At 36.2% G+C, this 25,514-nt stretch overlaps 1 protein-coding gene across 3 annotated transcripts; it reads left to right on the plus strand.

Annotated features, from left to right (window-relative positions):
* On the plus strand, nucleotides 1-25,255 carry LOC101892239 (uncharacterized). 3 transcript variants are annotated; one of them, XM_059120294.1, is made up of 6 exons: nucleotides 1-700; nucleotides 9,860-9,976; nucleotides 12,319-12,703; nucleotides 12,767-12,852; nucleotides 12,977-13,066; nucleotides 18,703-19,407. In XM_059120294.1, exons 1-6 carry the CDS (start codon nucleotides 533-535, stop codon nucleotides 19,315-19,317), a joined length of 1,461 nt encoding a protein of 486 aa, XP_058976277.1. In that variant the 5' UTR covers nucleotides 1-532; the 3' UTR covers nucleotides 19,318-19,407. The 3 variants fall into 3 exon arrangements, with proteins under 3 accessions (XP_058976277.1, XP_058976235.1, XP_058976326.1); XM_059120343.1 differs by adding an exon at nucleotides 25,155-25,255 and having other exon boundaries at nucleotides 3-700; nucleotides 12,319-12,852; nucleotides 18,703-19,145; XM_059120252.1 differs by having other exon boundaries at nucleotides 12,319-12,852; nucleotides 18,703-19,406.
* Nucleotides 25,256-25,514: the final 259 nt, after the last annotated feature.

Consider the following 25,514-nt stretch of genomic DNA (forward strand, 5'->3'; position numbering starts at 1 on the left):
ATTTTTCTTCCACATAAATACGTCTTGGCAAGGCACATCCTGGTACGGGCATAATAGGTGCCTCAACTTTGTCATGCACACACAAACATACATTCGAACCTTATGCCCATCGTTAGTTTGCTAACAAATAGTGGCAGCAGCAGAGGTACTAGTGGCTGGTTAGTGTACCTTATTTTTGTTGTATTGCCAATTTCTTGTTTGGTAGGAGATTTTGCATTGAAGTTCAGTTTCGAACAATAACTTGAACGCAACACTCACTCACTCTATACTTCCGGTTGAATTATCCTTGACAAAAAAAAAGAAAGGAAGGGAACACATAAAATCAAATTTATTTTCAAAGATATTAAAGAACGCGTCGTCCAAAGTCGATGTGATCTACGGGTGTGAGAAGAAAAAAACTCGAAGAAGAAATAAAAAACTCAAAAGAAATACGACAAAAGCCACTTCCGCTGGTGGCTCACGTAATGTAGAGAACGTATTTTTGTGTCGCGTATTTTTTCGGAAACGCATTGTTGGAGTCTAGGCCATAATAATGACGACCAGTGATGAAGCCTTTTGCCACGACCACATCGAACATCCGTTGATGTGGTGCGATGAGAAGCGGCGTCTCGTCGAACGCAAGAATGCCGAGGAAAGTATGCGTATGTGGCGCAGAAGAAAAACCGAAGAAATGGCACGCAAAGAAAAGGATAAACAGGAAGTAAGTATGGTGGAGGGTGAGATGGAACAAATTATCTTCAGAGGAAAAAAATTATGGAAATAATTCAAAGAGATAGCTAGGTGTTATCATGGGTTGTGAGGAGACAAAGTGCATTGGAATGGGAGTTTATGGGTTTCCGAAGGGCTTCATTTTTCATCAAAGTCGTATTCAATTAGGTGTAATTTTAAAATTAGTGTTTTGTGTCGCTTTTATACCTTACATCACACTATGTATGGTCAGGGTATTATGTCTTTGTGCATTTGTTTGTAACATAGAGAAAGAAGCGAGTTCGCTCAGAGTTCCTTTTGATGATCTGCATAGAATCACATTCGGAGTCGATTTATCGTATTTATTTTCCGATCAAGATACAATTTTACACAAAATATTTGTTTGGTCCAAGGACGAACCCTATTGGAGATAATCGTTCAAAATTTAGATTTAGCTCTCATACATATCTCCGTCCGATTTGTCTTTTATTGTGCACCACATGTGTATTATATTAGTCCAAATAGGATGGAGGATTTGGCACATATAACCAAAATTGAGCATAGAAACGAGATTGCCAAATTTAGTGGAAATCGGTTCAAAAATAGCTATAGATCCCATATACAGGGTGAGATGGAAAAACTGCAACCAACTTCAGACTGTGGTCATTTCTAAGCCACTCGTCCGACAGCTGTTAAAATTATTCCAGTGACAACTCATTGTATTGTTTACAAGCGTACAAAAGCATTTTGGTGAGAATTTTCCAGAAAAAAAGCTATTCGTGATGGAATTGCAAGCGTGGTAGTGGGATTTCTTTATATTTGGCTGGAAAACCACAAGTGGCAAGGCTATCGTTAGAGAACTTCAGCATTTAAAAGTGAATAAATCTTTTGTGTATCGTACCATCGCTCGTTACCGTGATACTGGTAGCCTAACCCGACGTCAAAGAAGTGGACGGAAGAAAACAGCAACATCAGCAAAAATGGTTCGAAAAGTAAAACAGAAGCGGCTTGATGAAAATCTGCGTAGCAGTGGCCGAAAAATGGCTCGTGAGCTGAATATATCGCAATATTCCATTCGGCAAATATTGAAAAATGAGCTCGGGGTAAAGCCATTGAAATTCCAAAAAGTGCAAGAACTTACACCGCAACAGAAAGAAAATAGACTCAAAAGAGCTAAAACGTTGCTTCGATTGGTTTTCTTCGATGAGAAAACATTCGTTGTCCAGCAGTTTTTAAACAAAGGAAATGGTCGTGTTTACTTGACCTTTGGCAAGATCAGCTGAAAATGTGCACCTTCGGTTGGCCACCAGAACTCATGCACCGGCCATGGTGGTGGTGTGGCCTGCCATAACAGCCGATGGTCACTCTCCGCTCGTTTTAATCGACCATGGCACCAGAATAAATGCCGAATATTATCGCGAAAATATTCTGGAGGGTGTATTAAAGCCTTGGACACGCAAAAATTTTGGCCGCAGACCTTCGACATTCCAACTGGACTCAGCACCATCGCACTCAGCACGTGCCACCCAAGAATGGTTACAAAATGAGGTTCCTCGTTTCATTTCCAGCCACCAAAATCTCCGTTGGACTATTGTGTCTGGAGTATTTTGAGAAGCAAGGATGACACTAAAAAATACCAAAATGTCGATCATCTCAAGCAAGCGCTTCGCCGGGAATGGGTCAAAATACCGCAGAGCAACATTTGGTCAGTGTTTGACGGTTACATTTGTCCGTTTGAATGCCATAATTCGTGCCTAAGGTGACCAATTCGAACAAATCTAAACTTATTCTAAAATTTGATGCTATTTGCGACATTTTTTGCTTTCATTCAATAAAATTTTAAAAATGTTAAAAATTATGGCGTTTGACTGTGTTACAGTTTTTTTTTATCTCACCTTGTATATGCAAAGTGGTTTATGGTATCATAAAGTCGGTATTGTTTCAAATTTCCTATTTGAAGTTCGTAATGGATACTACAGCCTATGACAGAAAATTGTCTGTGCAGGTGCACGTCTTCGTATAGCCCCCATATAACGGTACCTCCCGGTATTCGGTATTAGGATGATTTTAGCCACATTATACACCGGAATTGTTTTAAAATTTGGTATTTGAAGTTCGTAATGGATACTACAGCCTATGACAGCAAATTGTCTGTGCAGGTACTTCGTATAGCTCCGATATAACGGTACCTCTCTATATATACGGTATTTTAATGATATTAGCTACGTTATTCATTTGAATATTGTAATGGCTTTGTGATTCATTCGCTCAATCAAAATTTTGCATATTTTTTCAGCATTTCGGCCTATATCTCATGATTTAATTAGTCAATGTTGCTTTTCAATGCGTCTATTGCAGCGGGATCGTCCGTATTGTCATGAGCATTGACATAGTTCCACAAACAATTTTAAAAAGGCTTCAAATCGCACGTGAACATAAAATGTTCACCGAACTCGCCAATCAATTAGTGTTGCATGTGCCACTGTCTTCTTAAAATCACATGTCATGTAAGACATGTATTTCGGGAAGAAAGTCACGAAAGCCACTCACAATTGCATTGCGATTCGCAGCTTTTTTGAAGAAATCTAAAATGACGGCCTTTCTTAAATTATATTTTATAGACCGATTTTCATAAATTCAGCTGGAGTTTGATTCTACCGATTTCGAGATAAACTTTTAAGTTTAAAAGTTAGTCCAGCATTCTAAGAGTTATAATAAAATTTGATTTTTATACCCTCCACCTTGGAAAGGAGGGTACATTAACTTTGTCATTCCATTTGTAACATCCATAAATATTTGCCGTAGACCCCATAAAGTATATATATTCATAATCAGCATAAAATTCTAAGTGGATTTAACGATGTCCGTCCATCTGTCTGTCTGTTGAAATCACGATACAGCCCACATTATTTGACGTAGAGCACCAAAATTTAGTAAAGCAATTTGTATTGTGTCTAGGATGGTTGGTATTGAAAATGGATTGTTGGTATGAGGGTCCCAATTCGTGTGGCGAGACATTGCATGTATAAGTCCACACTTTGGTGTAGCCCCCATATAACGGTACCTCCCGATATTCGGTATTTTTATGATTTTATGGACATTTTGTTACGGATTTGTCTAAAAATTGGTATTTGCTAGTCACAATGGGTTCCAGCTCCGGTAGCGAAACATTGCATGTATGGGTCCACGATTTGGTATAGCCCCCATATTACGGTACCTCCCCATATTCGGTATTTTGATGGTTTTTGCCACATTTTTTCACTGATTTGTCTAAAAATTGGTATTTGTAGGTCAAATGGGTTCCAGCTCCTTTGGCGAAACATTGCATTTATAGGTACACGATTTGGTATAGCCCCCCATATAACGGTACCTCCCGATATTCGGTATTTTGATGATTTTTGCCAAATTTTTTCACGGATTTGTCTAGAAAATGGTATTTGTTGGTCTTAATGGATTCTAGCACTTTTGGCTAAACCCTGTATGTATAGGTCCACGTTTTTGTATAGCCCCATATAGCCGTATTTCCCGATATTCGGCATTTTGATGATTTTTGGCACATTTTCCCATGAATTTGTCTAAAAGTTGGTATATGTGGGTCATAATGGGCTCTAATGTTTCCTTTACCCTAAAGTGGAGGATATTAAAAGTTTGGCCCGGCCGAACTTAATGTTTTTTACTTGTTTCATTATCTGCTTGTTTTGCTGTAGTTATGGAAAAAAAATTGTTTTTTTTGATGTATTTAGGTGTTGAGTGAACGCGGAGGGCAAGAATTGTGAAAGTTTGAAGACGAAGGCTAAGTGGAAATGTAAAAATTCCCTAATTCCTATCACATTATGCCAACGTTAGTTAATATACTCTTTTATTATTTTTTAGTTTTATATTACCAAATTTCAGAAAATACTTTTTATTGTTGAAAAAACTAATTTTTCAAATTATTCTCAAAACAATTCCTGTCTCAACAATCTATCCACCATAAAGGACCTAAAATAAGCCTAAGTCAAATATACACACATATTTGTACACATGTATAAAATTCTTCCATTATGATCAAAGGCGAACACCTCCTACCTTAAATAAGTTTCAACATTAAACGGAAATAAACAATATTAGTAGGAAATCCATTTTTTGTTTTCAGGGTTAATAACCTCTGCCAAGACGAATAACAAATTCCAACAGCAAAAAGACAAATTTCTTCGAATCGGAAGAAAGAAAGAAGAGAACAGTTGCCAAAAATAAAGTTGCCCCAAAAGAAGGCAGCCTGTCACTTCAACACATTCCCAGGTGAAATGCCATTACAAATGTATGTGAATTCCAAAAGGAATAAAGCGGTGTAACCTTTACACGGGGTGGGAGATCATGGGAGGATACAAGTGGTATATTTAAAGAAATATTTCGTAGCCACAGTTGTATGGGAATTTCTTAGTTTCCAATTCCATTTCATTTTTTGTTTTTATTTTTTCTGTTTTTTTTTTTTTTTTGGCAATTGCGTGACTGTTTGGGTTAATGCCTCTGCTATTTTGCAAGAGTTCCAGTTTTGGCAAAGTCAGAATAAAGTTTCGATTTGCAACTATAACAACAACCTATAAATGAGTTTAGGCAGGAGTTTAGTACAGTTTAGTAACAATTACACGGATCGACGGAGGGAATGAAATAAATCAAAGCGATACAAAATATATGGCTTTGTTCGCCTCTGGGGATAACTGAACGTAAAACAACTTGAAATTAATTGCTAATATTTGTTGGAATGGCTCATGGAGTAAATAATCGAAAAATAGTTTATAAAAATATGCAAAAATATAAGACTTTGGAAATATTTTAATATTTAAAAAAATAATAAAATAATAATAATAATAATAATAATAATAATAATAATAATAATAATAATAATAATAATAATAATAATAATAATAATAATAATAATAATAATAATAATAATAACAATAATAATAATAATAATAATAATAATAATAATAATAATAATAATAATAATAATAATAATAATAATAATAATAATAATAATAATAATAATAATAATAATAATAATAATAATAATAATAATAATAATAATAATAATAATAATAATAATAATAATAATAATAACAATAATAATAATAATAATAATAATAATAATAATAATAATAATCAAAAAACAAGTAAAAAAACATTAAGTTCGGCCGGGCCAAACTTTTAATACCCTCCACCTTAGGGTAAAGGAAACATTAGAAGAAATGTGGCAAAAACCATTAAAATGCCGAATATCGGGAGGTACCGTTATATGGGGGCTCTACCAAATCGTGGACCTACACATGCAAGGTTCCGCCAACGGAGCTAGAACCCATTATGACCTACAAATACCAATTTTCAGACAAATACGTGAAAAAAGGTTCAAAAATCATCAAATTACCGAATATCGGGAGGTACCGTTATATGGGGGCTATACCAAAACGTGGACCTATAATTACAATGACTCGCCACACGAACTGGAACCCATTATGATCTACAACTACCAAATTTTCAGTGAAATTCGTGAAAAAATCAGTCAAAAATCATCAAAATACCGAATATTGGGAGCTACCGTTATATGGGGACTATACCAAAACGTGGACCTATACATACAATGTTTCGCCACACGAACTAGGACCCATTATGACTCACAAATACCAATTTTTACACAAATCAGTGAAAAAATGTTGCAAAAACCATCAAAATACCGAATATCCGGAGGTACCGTTATATGGGGGCTATACCAAATCATGGACCCATACATGCAATGTTTCGCCACCGGAGCTGGAACTCATTATGACCAACAAATACCAATTTTTAGACAAATCCGTTAAAAACTGTGGCAAAAATAATCAAAATATCGAATATCGGGAGGTACCATTATATGAAGGCTATACCAAAACGTGGACCTATATATGCTATGTTTTGCCACACATACAGGGACCTGTTATGACCTACAAATACCAATTTTCAGACAAATCCGTTAAATAATGTGGCATAAATCATCAAAATACCGAATATCGGGAGGTACCGTTATATGGGGACTATACCAGAACGTGGACCGATATATCTCATTTTCAATACCAACCATCCTAGACACAATACCAATTGCTCTGCTAAATTTTGGCGCTCTACGTCAAATAATGTGGGCTGTATCGTGATTTCAACAGACAGACAGACGGACAGACAGACAGACAGACGGACAGACAGACAGACGGACATCGTTAAATCGACTTAGAATTTTATGCTGATTATGAATATATATACTTTATGGGGTCTACGACGAATATTTAAGGATGTTACAAACGGAATGACAAAGTTAATATACCCTCCTTTCCAAGGTGGAGGGTATAATTAATAATAAGCAAAAAATTAATAATAATAAAATAAATAAATAAAATAAAAAATAAATAAAAAACAAATAAAAACAGGTTAAAAAGCAGTAATTTCGGCCGGGCCGAACTTGGAATACACTTCACCACTTGGAACGAATTTAAAAATTTTCAAAACATAAAATCCTTAAAAAATTCTGTTACAATTTTAAAAATACCAAATATAACCGTTATATTGGGATCTATACGACGTGGACCTACATAGGCATTGTTTGTCATAAGCCATTACCATATTTAAATTCGAAACATGAAATAAACGGTGAATAATTTCGCTAAACTCATCAAAATACCGAATATCGGGAGGTACCATTATGTCGGAGATGTGCGAAGACCTGGACCAGCATAGCAAAATTTTCTGTCACTGGGTGCAACAAGCATTACATCTCAAACAATTACACATCTCAAACAATTACGGTGGGTTTGGTACCTAAACTCGTCAAATATATAATACCGAATATAGGGATGTACTGATATATGGGGCCTATACAGACTGTAGTTCCCATTACGAACTTCGAATACCAAATTTGAAACAATTCCGGTGAATAATGCCGCTAAAATCATCAAAATACCGAATATATTGAAGTACACTTATATGGGGGCTATACGAAAACGTGGACCTGCACAGATAATTTTCTGTCTTAGGCTGTAGTATTCATTTCGAACTTCAAATGAAAATTTGAAACAATTCCGATGAACAATGTCGCTGAAATCATCAAAATGGGGGCTATATGAAAACGTGGACCTACATGGCCCATTTACGAACATAACCTGCCTACTGAAAAAATAAACATGTGTGCAAAATTGTAGCCTTCTATCTCAATTCGTTCGACAGATAGCGTGATTACAACAGACAGACAGACGGACATCGCTAAATCGACTTAGCATTTTACGCTGATCAAGGATATTTATTCTTTGTTTGGTCTGACATGAGTATTTCGAGGAGTTACAAACGGAATGTCAAAGTTAATATACCCTCCATAGTATGGTGGAGGGTATAAAAAAGAGACGTCGATGCATCTTTGCAGTAAGTGCAAACTGAGTGAAGGCCTGGACGGGGCTAGAGAAGCCACATGGAAACCAACCCGAAGTAATGGTAAAACCGGTCCCATGTTGGGATTATTTCTGATTCGGTAAAGAGTATTTGGAGGTTTTTTAGTCGGTATACCACATAACACGTTAGCGACGACCACCGTATATGTAGAAATACATTTTTACCTCCTAATTCGCTAGTTTTAGAAGTATGGCACCAGTTCTAGGTTTTCGTATTGAGCGAACAGTGATATCTGCGTCTTCAGGTTTCACCTTATCCTTCAGATCCTTAAGAACTTCGGCATATGAATCCATCCATATGAGTCCATCTGCTGGTTTGACCACGACGACGTTTGCGCTGGACTTGGACTTGTGTTGTAGCGATTTTGCACTTCCCTGACCATTTGTTGTTGGTTCAGCCTTTTCTGTCAAGATTTTGGATTTATCTCTTCCCGTTTCAGCCTCTACCCAGTTTCTTCTCTATTCACCTAATATGTTAAGCAATTCCTCCAGTTCGAATACCCCGTTTTGGACGTCCATACTTATGTTCCTCTGTCTGTTGACTGCTTGCTGATTTTTTTTTTTCAGAGCTGAGCGGCATCTCTTCTTCGGAATTTCTCATTTTTAAAATAAATTCCTGTTGGGGTGATCTATGCTGCCAGGATCAATGCTGCCCTGGTGTGCTTCTGCTGTTCCAAGAGCATTGTTATGGGTACTTCGTGGTGTCTTTTTCGAGCACGGTAATTTTCCTTCTGGACGTTGAAATCGTCTTCGGCCACTCTTACTACCAAGAGATGTCATTTTCCAGTTGTGGAGATCTCATTATTTTTCCACTTCGTTGAAATGGATTTATTTCACCTGTTGCGTCACGCAAAGGAATTGTTTCCGTGATATGTTCTTCTCTTGTGGATGGGGTAGACATTCGTTCGATTTAGTGGGTCCCATCTTGGAGCCGTTATCTGTTTCCGATGGTGCAGTTGCTCATTTAAGTGACGAGCGTTCCTTTGCATACAGTGAGGTTCTCGCTAGGGTTGACAGAAGGTACGAGTCCAGGTGAGTACGAGTCCAGGTAGAGCGCTAATCTGGATTTCGTATAAACAGAACCTGCATCACCAACTTAATGGTTACGAGATACAGAGTGTTTTTCAAGCCCTGCCAAGGATTTAATAGGACGGAGGCAGTTGTGACATTACCCTGTTAGCCGTTTCCTTTGGATTTCACTCCAAAGTACTGAGGTAACAGCATGCACCAGCTGTCAGCACGTGACGACCTGTTCTGAATTATTTTTCGTTTATCAAGTTCCATTTAGTAGCCAGATCGCCATCGCGTTTTTGATAGGGAGGACCACGGAGGCAAAAATAATACATAAAAAAGGTCTAACTAAAAAAAAATTACAAATTAAAAAATTGCTTATTAGCGGAAATCTGCTAAGCCCTAAACTTCCCACGCTAGATTTATTTCTTAATTAAAAAAATTGTCATGCCGTTTCCAACCTAATGTACCCCTAATAATTTATTTCCAAAAAAAAAATTTTTTATCGTGTCTAGTCTCATTGTGTCACGTTTTAGCCATTTATTTGCTAGCCCACCTAAGGGCTAAATAATTATGGCCATGGTTAATAAATTTTGCGGGAAATAATAATTGTTTTGTGAAGTTATTCTTCATTTGTCGGTATCTTTATACAATTTATTGGCAATTAAACAAAAACAATAATAAATTATGTTTTTTTTGTTCTCTTTTTCGCCTAGTATTACGAATTAATGGTAAAACACTGCCCATGGGGAAAACCAGGTGGGGGTGCCCCCAATATCGATGTTCGACGTAAGGATATTACAGCAGCTGGATTGCATTCAACACAACCCATTGTGAGTATTAAATCAAAATAGTTTTTTTTTTTTGGTAATAAAATTGGAAACTTATATTCGATTGTATATTCTAAGACTTTGACAATTTATTTGGAATGATAATTTTTTCAAAATTTTGGCCGCTAGTAAGGTGGGTATCGGGAGGAGTAAAACTAAATTTTGATAGAAAAACAAGCTTAAAAGTATAAGTCGTGTAAGTGAGATGAAAAATCTGAAACCAACTGCTGTCAATTCAAGCCACTCGTCCGACAGCTGTTGGAATAATTTTATTCCAGTGACAGCTCAATATATTGTTTATAAGCGTTCAAAAGCATTTTGGTGGGAGTTTTCCAGAAAAAAAGTTATTCGTGATGGAATTCAAGCGTGATAGTGCGATTTCTTTATATTTGGCTGGGAAACCACAAGTGGCTATCGAGAGAACTCCATCATTTAAATGTGAATAAATCTTTTGTGTATCGTACTATCGCTCGTTACCGTGATACTGGTAGCGTAGCCCGACTTCAAGGAAGTCGAAGGAAGAAAACGGCAACAACAGCATAAATGGTTCGAAAAGTAAAGAAGCGACTTGATCGAGACCCACGTCGCAGTGGCCTAAAAATGGCTCGTGAGCTATGTTCAGCTCGCAATATTCCATTCGGCAAATATTGAAAAATGAGCTCGGGGTAAGCCATTGAGATTCCAAAAAGGGAAAGAAATTACACCGGAACAAAAAGAAAATTGACTCAAGAGAGCTAAAGAGTGGCTTCGCTTCGCCGAATTTGGATTTCTCCGATGAGAAGACATGCGTTGTCCAGCAGTTTGTAAACAAACAAAATTATCGTGTTTACTTGCCAAAGAGGTCAGCTGAAAATGTGCACCTTCGGTTGTCAACTTCAGCGCCGGCCATGGTGATGGTGTGGACCGCCATAATAGCCGATGGTTGCTTTCCGTTCGTATTAAAAGACCGTGGCATCAGAATAAATGCCGAATATTATGGCGAAAATATTCTGGAGGGTGGAGGGTATTAAAGTCTGGAGCACGCAAACATTTTGGCCGCAGACCTTGGACATTCCAACAGGACTCAGCACCATCGCACTTAGAACGCGCCACCCAAGAATGGTTACAAAATGAGGTTCCTCGCTTCATTTCCAGTGCACAATGGCCATCAAAATATCCAGATACCAATCCGTCGGATTATTGTGTCTGGAGTATTTTGGAAAGCAAGGTTGGCACTAAAAAATACCAAAGTGTCGATCACCCCAAGCAAGAGCTACTCCGGAAATGGGCCACAATACCGCAGAGAAACATTCTGGCAGCGTGTGAGGGTTTTATTGGCCATTTGAAGGCCATAATTCGTGCCAAAGATGACCAATTCGAACAAATCTAAACTTATTCTAAAATTGGATGCTATTTCCGATAATTTTTGCCTTCATTCTTTAAAATTTAAAAAAAAAATGTTTGTTGCAGTTTTTTATCTCACACTGCATATCCTCTGTAGTCATATGGCTGAGGGTATAATTAGTACCATTTATTACCGAATTTAGTTACATTTAGTACTTTTTGTATAATTTTAGTACTCATTTGCAAAATCGTGTCATATCTCAATCCTAAACACCGACGATAATCTCAATATAAAATATTGTATGCAATTCCAAAACTACCGCCAAATCTTAAACACAGATATGATCAGTAATCTAAGTATCAAATTTCAGAATTTTATCTCTATCCCTTCACCCAATACCAAATTTAGTACTATTTAGTACTTTTCCGTACAATTGTAGTACACATATGCAAAACCTCTTCCATATCTAAATCTAAGACACCTACAGAGACCTTAATGTCGGATTTCAAATTCCTTGAATATCCCTTGACCCAATACCCATTTTAGTACCACTTAGTACTTTTCGAACGATTATGGGACACATTACCAAAATCACCTCCATATCTTGACCACAGACACCAACAGTGACATGCTTATCAAATGTCAGGATTTTATTTAAATACCTTCACCTAATACCAAATTTAGTACTACTTAGTACTTTTTCGAACAATTATGGTACACATTTCCAAAACTTTTGACAAATCTCAAACACAGATTTCATCAAAAATTTAAAGAAAGGTATCTGTATCCCTTCAACAAAACGAAATTTAGTACAATTTAGTACTTTTCGTTGTAGTATATATTTCTCAAAACACCACCATATCTCAATCACAGATATCAACAGAGATCTCAATATCGAATTTGGGCATTCCGACTCTATCCCTTCTCCCAATACCCAATTTAGTACCACACACTACTTTTTGATCAATTATAGTACACGTATTGAATTACCAAATGTTATCCTACATTCCTTCCATTTCAGAGTACAACACACCGCCTGGCTTCACTGCCACCCTGCCGTTTCAGTGACTACTTTCTAAAACACAAACGATGTTTCGACCCAATGGCTGCCTATCATCCGCATCACTATCATCATCATTCGGTGCCGCGTTTAACCACACACACCCACACCGTGCAACATGTACCCGATCGGCCGGTAATAGGTGGAGCCACCAGTATGGTGACCCTATGCGATCGTGATATACCCACAACAGCTACCAGTGGTGGAGGTGCTGGTGGTGGTGCACCTGCTGTCGGCGGTAAGAATGCCGAAAGCTTACATATCACCTTAAAAGATCATCCCTCAATGTCGTTTCGTAATAAAGGTCACGTGGACATTGAGGTCCGTTATAAACCTACGGCGGCCGGTAAGGGTAAACCAATGTTGGAGAAAATTGTCGTCACCGAAAGTGATAAATGTCCCATTGTAGATGTGGGTAAGACGCAACATTGTCCGGCTGCGGTGGGACCACATGGTTTGAAGCAAAAGAAAACACTGGAGAAAATTGAAAAACCGGTGAGAATGGATTACTGCATGCATGTGTGTACGCTTGTGATATTATTTTGTTGTGCTTGTGTTTTCTTTCTTCCCGTTTTTTCTCTCCCAATTTTCGTCATATATTTTGTGTGTTTATTTGTAGGCCAGCAAAGATCCCTGGGGTAAACCGGGACCGGGTGGGAAACCATGGCGCAGTCCCAAGTCGGTGGGAACAACGTTTATGAAATCGTTGGTAAGTGGAAAATTAAATTGAATTTATTAAAAGTTTCTCATGATTGGGAGACATATTTTGGAATTTAGCCAGATGGACTTAAAGGAAGAGAACTCCTTCCCTATAAGTCCTGGAAAGAGATATTATTAATAGGTCATACCATGTTCCCCGCTGCACATCAGATTTTCGAAATTTTTCAAAATGGGTATGAATAGTAAACCTTTTTTCTAGATGTCTTTGGAAGAGATTGGATAAAGTACAATCAAGTTCATGGTTGGTTGCCATTTTCTCAGAGTCTCTCGATTGGGGGCTTAAACTAAGAGAAGACCTATTTATCTAAAAGCCTTGAAGGGTACTTTGTCAATACCTGAATCATAGGTCTATTCAAATTCACCCTTGGCTGCCATATTTTCAAGTTTTTTGGGATTTTTTTTTCTTCGGATTTTCTTGATTCAGGTTTAAATGAATAGAAAACCGGATTTCCACAAGACTCTGGGAGGAATTTCGTGGGTTCACTATTGGGCGCCATATTTTGGGAGTTTCTTGATTCAGGTTTAAATTAATAAAAAACCGGATTAACACAAGACATTGGAAGGAATTTCATGGGTCAATTCAAGTTCACCATTGGGCGCCATATTTTGGGTGTTTCTTGATTTAGGGTTAAATGAAGAGAACCCCGGATTTCCATAAGACTCTGGGAGGAAATTCATGGGTAAATTCAAGTTCACCTTGGGATTTTCTTGATTCAGGATTAAATGAATAGAAAACCGGACTTCCACAAGAATCTGGGAGGAATTTCATGGGTCAATTCAAGTTAACCATTGGGCGCCAATTTTTTGGAAGTTTCTTCATTCAGGTTGAAATGAATAGAAAACCGGATTTCCATAAGACTTTGGGAGGAATTTCATGGGTAAATTCAAGTTCACCATTGGGCGCCAATTTTTGGGAGTTTCTTGATTTGGGGTTAAAAGAGTAGAAACGGGATTTTCACAAGACTCTGATAGGAATTTCGTGGATCAATTCAAGTTTACCATTGGGCGCCATATTTTGGGAGTTTCTTGATTTGGGGTTAAATGAAGAGAACCCCGGATTTCCACAAGACTCTGGGAGGAAATTCATGGGTCTATTCAAGTTAACTATTGGGCGCTAAATTTGGGGAGTTTCTTGATTCAGGCTGAAATGAATAAACCCCGGATTTCCATAAGACTCTGGGAGGAATTTCGTGGGTAAATTCAAGTTCACCATTGGGCGCAAATTTTTTGGGAGTTTCTTGATTCAAGGTTAAATGAATAGAAAACCGGATTTCCACAAGACTCTGCGAGGAAATTCATGGAAAAATTCAAGTTCATCATTGGGCGCCATATTTTGGGAGTTTCTTGATTTGGGGTTAAATGAAGAGAACCCCGGATTTCCACAAGACTCTGGGAGGAAATTCATGGATAAATTCAAGTTCATCATTGGGCGTTTCTTGGGATTTTCTTGATTCAGGTTTAAATGAATAGAAAACCGGATTTCGACAAGATTCTGAGAGGAATTTCGTGATTCAATTCAAGTTCATTATTGGGCGCCATATTTTGGGAGTTCCTTGATTTAGGTTTAATTGAATAGAAACCCGGATTTCCACAAGTCTCTGGGAGTAATTTCATGGGTCATTAAAGTTCACCATTGGGCGCCATATTTTGGGAGTTTCTTGATTTGGGGTTAAATGAATAGAAAACCGGATTTTCACATGACTCTGGGAGGAATTTCATGGGTCATTTCAAGTTCACCGTTGGGCGCCATGTTTTGGGACTTTCTTGGACTCCATATTTTGGAGTTTTATTTTAGGCTGAAATGAGTAGAAAACTGAATTTTCCACAAAACTCTGGAGGAATTCCATAGGTCAATTCAAGTTTTTCCATATGTGCTCTAATAATAGAAAGTTTCACCGTTGGGCGCCATATTTTGTGAGTTATTTGACATGGGCTTTAATTAATAGAAAGCCTGTCTTTATTAAGTCTCTTGAAACTCTTCGCTGAGAGTTTCCGAATTTCTACAAGATTATTAGGGGGAATTCTTTGGTCAATTCAAGATAATAATTGGTAGCCATATTATCCGAGTCTCGATAGGGGATTAAATAAGAAATTCTCTTTTCCATTGGTCAATGGAAGAGATTTTAAAATTACGTCACAAAAAGGACAATTCAAGTTCACCGTTGTGCGCCATATTTTGGGAGTTTCTTGATTCAGGGTTAAATGAATAAAAAAACAGGATTTCCACAAGACTCTGCGAGGAATTTCATAGGCCAATTCAAGTTTTTCGATATGAGCTCCAGAAAGTTACACCGATGTAGGTTAATAGAAAGCCTGTCTTCCATAAGTCTCTTGAAGAAATTTTATATAAAAATAACTAAAAAGTCGTTTCCCAAGGAAGGCCTTGGGCGCCATATTTCTGAGTTTCTCGATTGGACTTGAACAGAAACGATGTTTTCCATAAGTCTTTGTGAAAGTTTCTATAATACACTGATTCAAGGTCATAGTTAAATTTTAGAGAAAAGAAATTTTAAATTAAAATAAATCTTCTCTTCCATAAGTCTATGAATGAGATTTTATAAAAACATTAAAAGGGCAATACTAGTTCATCGTTGGGCGCCATATTTTGGGAGATTCTCAATGAAGGCTTAAATTTATAAAAATCCTAAATTTTGATAAATCTCAAGTTCAATTTTACCTTTGGGAGCCAATTTTTTGGAGTGAAAGTCAGAAATTCATTTGTTTAAAGTTCACCTTGGGCGCCATAGGGGGGGTGTGTCACTATTGACTTGAATGAATATTAAATCCGCTTTAAATAAGTTTCTGGAAATTATTTCAAAATCCATCGCTCATAAGTCAATTCAAGTTACCCGTCGGTCGCCATATTTTGTGGGCATCTTGAAATGGTCTAAAAAAAGGGTTCCCTGGAAGAGATATATTTTCAGAGCTTCTCAATATGGCCATAAATAATTGGAAAACCTTTTTTGTTGTTGCAAAATTGTTAATGGGAAGCTTGTTTTACATAAAACAAGTAAAAAAGCAGTAATATCGACAAGGCCGAGCTTTGAATACCCTCCACCATGTGGAAAGATTTTAGAAATTAACAAACAAATAAATAAATAAAATCCGTCAAAAGTTCTGTTAAAATCTTTAAAAAACGAATATAGCCATTATATTGGGGTCTATACGATGACGTGGACCTGCATAAACAAATTTTGTCATAAACCATAACAATATTTAAATACGTAACTTGAAAGAAATCCGATGAATAATATGGCTAAATTCATTAAAATACCGAATATTGAGAGGTACTATTATATAGGGGCTATGCGAAGATATGGACCTGCATAGACAATTGCCATAGGCTGTCATACCTATTGGGAACTTCAAATACGAAATTTCAAGCAATTTCGGTGAATATTTTATCTAAAATCGTCAAAATATCGAATATTGCGAGGTACAGATATATGGGGCCTATACGAAGACCAGAACCTTCATAGACAATTGTCTGGCATAGACTGTAGTTCCCAGTACGAACTTCAAATACGAAATTTGAAACAACTTCGGTAAATAATGTCGCTAAAATCATCAAAATACCGAATATAGGAAGGTACTGATATATGGGGCCTATACGAAGATCAGGACCTTCATAGACAATTTTCTGGCATAGACTGTAATTCCCAGTACGAACTCTAAATACGAAATTTGAAAAAACTCCGGTGAATAATGTCGCTAAAAACATCAAAATACCGAATATAGGGAGGTAGCGTTATATCAGGGCTATACGAAAACCTGGACCTGGACAATTTTCTGTCACAGGCTGTAGCATCTATTAGGAACTTCATATACGAGATTTCAAACAATTTCGGTGAATATAGTACCTAAAATCGTCAAAATATCGAATATAGGGGGGTACTGGGGGTAATGATATGTGGGGCCTATGCGAAGACCTGGACCTACATAAACAATTTTCTGTCACAGACTATAGTTCCCATTACGTGCTCTAAATACCAAATTTAAAACAATTCCGGTTAAAAATGTCACTAAAATCACCAAAATACTAAATATTGGAAAGTACCGTAATATGGGGGCTATACGAAGACGTGTACCTGCATAGACAATTTTCTGTCGTAGGCTGTAGTATCCATTACGAACTTCATATATCAAATTTGAAACAATTCTGGTGAAAAACGTCCTTAAAATCATTAAAATTCCGAATATGGGCAGGTACCGTTATATGGGGGCTTTACGAAGAGGTGGACCTGCACAGACAATTTTCTGTCTTAGGCTGTAGTATCCATTACGAACTTCAAATACCAAATTTAAAACAACTCCGGTGAATAGTGTCAATAAAATCGTCAAAATATCGAATATCGGGAAGTACCGTTGTGTGTGGGTTATACGATATAATGGCCCAATATCGACATTTCTCTTCCAGGGGGTAAAGTGCTTAGAAGCAACTTCTAGTACCAATTTTTAGACAATTCCACTGGAACATGTAGCTAATATCATCAAAATACCGATATGTAGCCCAATATCGACATTTCTCCTTCAGGGAGTAAAGTGCCTAGAAGGAACTTCTAGTATAGATTTTTAGACAATTCCACTGAAACATGAAGCTAATATCATCAAAATACCGAATATCGGGAGGTACCGTTATATGGGGGATATACGATATCGTGGACAATACCCTTCCAGAGGGTAAAGTACTGAGAAGGAACTTCTTTTATTGGATTTTCAGACATATCAGGACTTTTAGTCATAAATTAGACTACAATCATCAAAATATGGTATGGTACCGTTATATGATGGCTATACGATATCGTGGTCCAATATAGGCCATCTTCGAAATTGAGCTGGGGCTTATTGAGGATGGGCTTAAATGAACGTCATTAGTAGGCTAATCAAGACCAACGTTGGGGACCATATTTTCGGATTGAATAGAGAACCTGTTTTTCATAGGTCTCTGGAAAAGATTTTATAAAAACAACATTAATATGTCATAAAAAAATTTACCATTGGGCGCCATATTTTTAGAGTGTCTCAATGTGGGCATAAAATTATGGGAAACCTATTTTCTATATTTCCCTGTATAATATTTTATATTCAACTCAAATTCACCTTTGAAAGTCATATTTTTCGAGTATCTCGACAAGGGTTTTATTGAACATCATTAATAGGTCAATAAAGTCCAACGTTGAGCGCCATATTTTCGGATGGGCTAAAATGAATAGAAACCCTGTTTTATATAAATTTCTGACAAAGATTTTATAAAAACAATATTAGTATGTAAATTCAAACTTACCGTTGGGCGCCATATTTTTCAGTTTTGCTGATTTTAGATTAAAACTATGGAAAATCCGATATTTTCAAGTTTTGCTGATTTTAGATTAAAACTATGAAAAATCCGATTTTTTAAGTTTTCGAACAATGTTGAGATATAATTTAAATAAAAGTATTTTTTTTCAAATATTTTAGATTTTTCTCCGCCAGTTAAAACTGGTATTAAAAATTTGTAATTTAATAGACTTTTCTTTCAAAAATTTAAATTAAATTTAAAATTAATTCCTAAAATTTTAATTTATTTGATCTTTTTGTTTCTTATTCAACATTATTATAAAATTATTTTCTATATTCCCATTCCAGGGTTGGACCAACAAAGAAATGTTGAAAGACTTGGATCAGGATAATCCGGTTACCCCAGCTGAAAAGCCAACATTTCGTAAATCCCGAGCGACTCGAAAAGCCACCCGTTGTTGTGACATGTGCACCTGTAAATGTCCTGCCATGACCAGTAGTCCCATTAAACCGCTACAAAAACCCCCTGCACCAGCAAAAACAACAGCCAGCGATGCGAAACCCAAAATCTGCCCACGACTAATGCGCCACAACAAACCGGCCGCCACGGCTGACACAACGACGGATAATAGCGCTCATCCCACAAATCGTCAATGCGGCGATACCACGACGATTACCACCAATGGTAATGGTGTCGAGTTGGTGCCATTGTTGGCGCGTCGTCGAGCCCATTATCGCCCCATTAGCCTGTCGACGACGGACATCACGAAACGCACCGCTTCAAATGATAGGTACGCATCTAAAATGCCACAAAAGTGTCACCACAGCAACATCTGTCTGAACAAAAATATTAGCAGCAACAACAACAATAATAATAACAACAACAACAGCAACAATCATAAACTCAATAACATTGCCACCACCACATGTTGCTTGAAAAAGTTCACACTGCATATCCGTTAGTTGTTGTTTTCTTCTTCTTCTTTTTTATCGTTTGAGTAGTCAATAGTCAGAAAAATATTCAAAAATTATGGTCATTCTTCCAAAAGAAAATTTGAAAATTAATTAAATTTAAGGATACTTAAATTTTCCAAATTCCTAATAATTCAGAGAGATTGGCGTTTTCAATGTGAATATATAGCTTATGTTTGTAGTTAATTGTAGTTGTTTGTAAAAAATCATTTTCCAGTCTCATTATTCTCATCAATTTCAATCCATGGTTCAGAATTTTATGTAATATATTATCTTTTAAATATTACACATTGATTACAAATATATTAAAATTTAGCTTATGTTTGAGGAAGGTCAGACATAATTCATTGCGGCGGTTTTACTTCGAGATATGATGATGCTGTTATGTCTATCATCATCCCAAAAACGGATAGGAAAAATTATAGTTTCAAAATACCGAATGTTTGTTTGTATCGTAATATGAAGACTATATGGTAACATGGGCCTATGAACACTTTGTGCTAGGAAAATAAACTACAATTGTTAAGTCGAACACAAAATTAAAACTTAAAAGCTTAAAAGCCGGGGAAGCTGTTGTGTATGGTTTTAATCAAATCGTAGACCTATATCGACCGTTAGAGGGTTTTGCACAAAGTACCGTTGAAAAGATTGGTAGACAGCTTCAAAATTGTCGAAACTGTTTGTAGGTCTTTACCAACTTGGACATAGCTGACAAATACCTTCACGGTTCCAAATTCCAAATTATGCAGAATTTCGTTGGAAAAATACTAAAATACCTATAATTTGGGGCCTTGTTAAAACGTGGAACGATTTCGATTTCTTTTAGGAAATTTAAATATTTGTTGGGAACTTAAAAGAACGTTTTTTAGAATTTCCGTTTGGTCGAAACATTTAAAATACCTAAATTCGGACTTAAGCGTAAAAGAGGGCTGCATCCGATTGAGGACCAATTTTAAAATTACATCAACTTCTTTGGAAAGCATTGTCAAAGCCGAAGGTATGGAGAACACGTTATCAACCAAATGTTGGTAGATAAATCTCATCAAAATTCCATAAAACTTGCAGACAAAATGTCATGATCTGCTAAATTTTAGTGAACAAGGACAAGGGACGAAGCATAGCCTACGTACTATATTTTTGAGAGTTAAAAAAAATATGTTTACAATATATTTAGACCAGTTTTATATGGGGAAGAAAAGATCCTTAGAAAATCTTACAATTGGTAGACTTTGTATGCCTCCTTCTCCCTGATTCCGTCTGAGGTATTTTTTACATAGAAGATCTTCCTGAAAGGCGAAAATTACGAATGTGAATAGTTCCACCTTGAGATAAAGAAAAACATTTAAAAATTATTAGTCGGTTTTGCAGATAGATGTATATCCTCAGCCAATGTTCGATTTAAATATATTTTGACTTTGGTTATGATTATTCAAATTATTGACCCTCTGTGGAGTAGGTTCCAACCGAAAGGGGTAATATTGTCCATTTCAGATTGGACCTAACTAAATATGATACAAATATTGTGACGGTCTATGTTCGGACTATATTGGTTATTCCTTCACTTCATATGATATATGTAATCATTTTAAGAAAAGGTTAAAATTTGCGTGAGGTACCTGATATAGTCGACCGAAGTATTCCATTTTCATACTTCATCTAATACAGATAAAAATTTCGGTATGGGAAAAATAACAAGAGAATCGAACATTTATATCCAATTTTACGCGAAACCATCAATTCCATGTTCATCTCAGGTTTCTGGTTGAATGGGAGATAAAAACATTGAAAATTGTGATCCTTTGTAGGTACCAGAAGGGGTTAGCAGATATATATTATCTTCACAACAGATCTTTTGTTAGGAAAAATATTTCTATGTGCGAAATATGAAAAGAGTGAGATGCTAATTTCGCTTTCTTTGAAATTTTTGTTTTTCAAAATCTTGAACCCTATATGGGAGAGGTACCAGACGAAATGGTCCGATACCTTCCATCTTTATAGCAGATCTTGTGTTAATGGAAATATTGAGATGTACTTAGTCTGAATGGAATCGGATGTTAATTTCGTGTTTAATGGGCTTTATGGATATTCAAAATGTTGACATTTAGTGGGGGAGGTGCCAGAAGGAGTTGACCGATATATCCCATTTTCACAGCAGATCCTGTTTTGGTAGAAATAGTGATATGCTTGAAATATGAAGAGCACCGGATGCTTATGTCGGATTTTATATGGGTTATATTTATTTAAAATGTTGAACCTTTATCGGGGAGGTATCAGACGTCCGATCTCTATAATCTTTATAACAGGTCTTGTGTTGATGGAAATATTGAGATGTACAAAGTCTGAATGGAAACGGATATTAATTTCGCGTGTTATGAGCTACAAAGATTTTCAAAATGTTGGCCCTTCGTGGTGGAGGTACCAGAAGAAGTGGACCGATATGTCCCATCTTCACACCAGACCTTGGGTTGGTAAAAATATTGTTATGTGTGTAATTAGAAGACAATCGGACTCTTACATAACATTTTATAAGAGTTATAATTATTCAAAATTTTGACGCTTTGTTGGAGTGGACCGATATTGTCCATCGTCACACCTGACCTAGCACTGATGGAAATTTTCAGATTTGCAAAGTTGGAGCAAAAGCAGATTATTCTTTCTCTTTCTGTGCAGTAAAATATCTACCGTTACTTCGATGATGCAGTTTTGGGTTGTATCAAATGTTATATATTTCGCAATAATTTAAAGATGCATATTTTAAAATTTCCCACTAAATTGTCCCTCATGTGGAGGCACCGCTCGGTTTTAAGGTTTTTGAAGACCTAGCCACTTTGTGGTACTAAAGTGTGGGAGTAATTGGAAATAAAATTTCAGGGGTTGCAATAGCATCCATTTAACTCCAAACCAATTTGTTTACGAGGCTATGATCTGCAAAATAGGTCTTATAAAAATAAAGGTTTTTGATACGAATTATGACATTTGAAGTCGATTTAGCCACCTGCCTGATTAATTAGCACGATAGCTCTCGAAGGTAGTATTCGATTTTTTCTAATTTCGAAGATGGTAAATATCGAATTACTCCTTTTGGTACCTCCCTCATAAAAGTCTATATTTTTCAAAAATAAAAATCACTTAAGTCGAATTTTATTGGGTACCTCCTTCTTGTTATGTTAGATTATAATTGGTTACGGAGGGTATATATCATTTGATACGGCCTAAACGTGCTTCATCAAAATAACGGTTTTAGTCCTTTGGTCTCTTTGGATCAAATCCGATTCAGGACATTTGGTGTCGATCTAGCGATGTCCGTCCGTCCGCCTGTCTCTTTGTCTGTCTGGCTGGCAGATGCGCACGACAACTTTATCGAATCATCCGATTCGGTCCAACTCGGCACATCGTAATATTATTATTAATCTTAGATCGAGTTTGGAGATAAAGATTTTCGAGATTTTGCTCCTACTTTGCATAAACTAATATTTGCATCAGTTTTAGGTCAGGTGCAAAAATGGACAAATCGGTCCACTCTATCAAGTACCTCCCCTACAAAGGGTCAACATTTTGAATAATTATAATTCTTACAAAATGTTACAAATTACAAACAGCCAAATATATACCTCCCCCACATAGGATACACGATTTTGAAAAACCAAAAGGCTCAAAAAAGCGGAATAAGCCTCCAGCTCTCTTAAAATTTCACACATACAAACATTTTTGCTAACTCATGATATGTTTTGAAGATAATATATATCTGTGAACCTCTTCTGGTATCTCACCCACCCAGGGTCGCAATTTTCTATACTTTTATCTGTCATAACATTAATATTCCTCTCAACCAGAAACCTGATACGAATGTAGAATTTATGATTTCGCATGAAATTAGATATAAATGTTCGATTTACTTGTAGTTTTGCCCATACCAATATTTTTGTCTGTATTAGTATGAAGTATGAAAATGAAATGGAATCTGGTACCTCACGCACATTTTAACATTTTTTAAATAATGACACATATCTCATAAAAAGTGAGGGAAGTAAGAAGTCCCATACGAAATGGACAATAATGGCGCATTCCTCCAAAACCCACTCCATAGAGTGTCAATAATTTGAATAATCAAAACAGAAGTCAAAACATATTTCAATAATCGAATGTTGCCTGTCGGCAAAACCGATTGATTTTTATACCCTACACCACATAGTTGTAAGGGTAATATGTCTTTGTGCATTTGTTTGTAACAGGCTAAAGGAAACGAGATAGACCCATAGTTCCTTTTGATGATTTGCATAAAATCACATTCTGAGTCGATTTATGCATGTCCGATCGTCTGTCCATGTATTCTTGTGAACAAAATGCAGGTCGCATTTATTATATGATCGAAATCAGATCAGATATAGCTGTAGCTCCCATATATATTGTTCATCCGATTTGGTATTTTTGTCCTCCGAAGCCGTAACATGCACTCTGTAACAACAATATTTGGGGACATATATCAAATACAGCTCAAAAATACGTTTGCTAAATTTTATCGAGATCGGTTCAGATTTGGATATAGCTCCCATACATAACTTCGTCCGATTTACATTTCATTGTGCACCAAACGTCTAATATTTGCCCAAATGGGATGAAATTTGGCACTTACATACTTACCGAATTGAGTCTAGAAGCTAGCATGCCAAATTTGGTGAAGATCGGTTCAGATATAGCTATAGCTCCCATTTGTTCATCCGATTTGTTATATTTGTTACCCACAACCGTAATATGCACTCCGTAACAACGATATTCAGGGAAATATATGTAATATAGCTCAGAAATATCTTTGCCAAATTTTAACGCGATCGGTTCAGTTTTGGATATGGCTCCCATATATATCTTTATCCGATTTCAAATTAATTGTGCACCAAATGGTCAATACATGACCGAATTTAAAAGACACAAATGCTTCGGCATATTTAGTCATTTGAACTTGAAATTATAATTATAATCATAGCGTTTATAATTGAATTCTCCCATGAAAACTTTTAATTGTTATGCGGAGCTCTATTAAATTAGCAAAGTGGTGTAGGGTATCATAAAGTCAGTCCCGCCCGACTTTAAGACTTTCTTTACTGATTTAAATTTGATCACATTTGACATAAGCCGAATATAACTGTATCTGCCGATTCAAGTTGCAAGTCCTAATCACATTTTTAGTAGAAGTGGCTGTAGCTGTCCATTATGGAATAGGGTAAAAATTCGTTGCTAATATATTCCCAGAAGCCCCAACATAATTTTGTCAATTAGTTTTCGTCATTTATTTAAGAACCCTTTAATATGTATCAATCGATTTGGTAGGTTTAAAAAGTTTGGCCTAATTGAAGTTGGGGTTTTTTTGGAATTTTTAAACCATTTAACCTAAATCGGCCAGCCCTCATTGATGTGTGAAAAGATTTTTTAACAAAAATTCAATGTAGAAATTCAAACTTCATTCATTTCATATTTTTATCAATATTTATTAGTGATGGTGAATGTATAAAATAAGACCGTTCAAAAATTGGCCTCTGATCTATCTGATTGCATGCATCATATCCAAATGTCATTAAATATCTCATTGCTAGAGCATACTTTGAACTGTAAATATTTCCTCCTCAACCTCAGCTTTTCACATCTCTATTCATTTTTTCATATATTTCATAATTTCATGTGAAATGTCTTTATATTCCTTAAATTCTCTGTGTATTATCTTCCTATTTTCCTATTTTCTTTCTTTTTTCTAATCTCTCTTTGAATCTATGTGTGCTTGTCTTAAACTCCCTGCTTTATTGTGTGTGTACGTCCCAAATACTAAAACTTTATAGAATCGTAACTATTGTAATTCAATTAAAATTGAAGAAAAATTAATTAGATACGCCAGCAACAACAATAACAACAACTACAAACAGCCAACTATAGGAACAAATCTCAGCAACAGTGTCTCTCTTTAATGTGAACAGCTAGGCTATCAATAAATAATTTCTAGGAATTGTAATATTGCTTAGAAGAAATAGAGAAAATAGAGAAAAAAATTAAAATACTCAACAAATCCAAAAGAAACTAACATTTATTTCAACTTATCCGCACCATCCAAAAAACACCCCTAACCACATATATCCTGAACAACATTGTTGCTGAAAAAAATGTAACAATTCAATCAATCAACAACAACAACGACATATCAT

Source organism: Musca domestica, unplaced genomic scaffold (genome assembly GCF_030504385.1).
Source record: "Musca domestica strain aabys unplaced genomic scaffold, Musca_domestica.polishedcontigs.V.1.1 1, whole genome shotgun sequence".
NCBI classification, from domain to species: Eukaryota; Metazoa; Arthropoda; class Insecta; order Diptera; family Muscidae; genus Musca; species Musca domestica.

Excerpts from the sequence above, each read along its gene's own strand:
- LOC101892239 (XM_059120252.1), top strand. The coding sequence starts at position 533 with ATGACGACCAGTGATGAAGCCTTTTGCCACGACCACATCGAACATCCG. Across the intron at positions 9,977-12,318 it reads TGCATTCAACACAACCCATT|AGTACAACACACCGCCTGGC; the intron begins GTGAGTATTAAA and ends CTTCCATTTCAG. Across the intron at positions 13,067-18,702 it reads CAACGTTTATGAAATCGTTG|GGTTGGACCAACAAAGAAAT; the intron begins GTAAGTGGAAAA and ends TTCCCATTCCAG.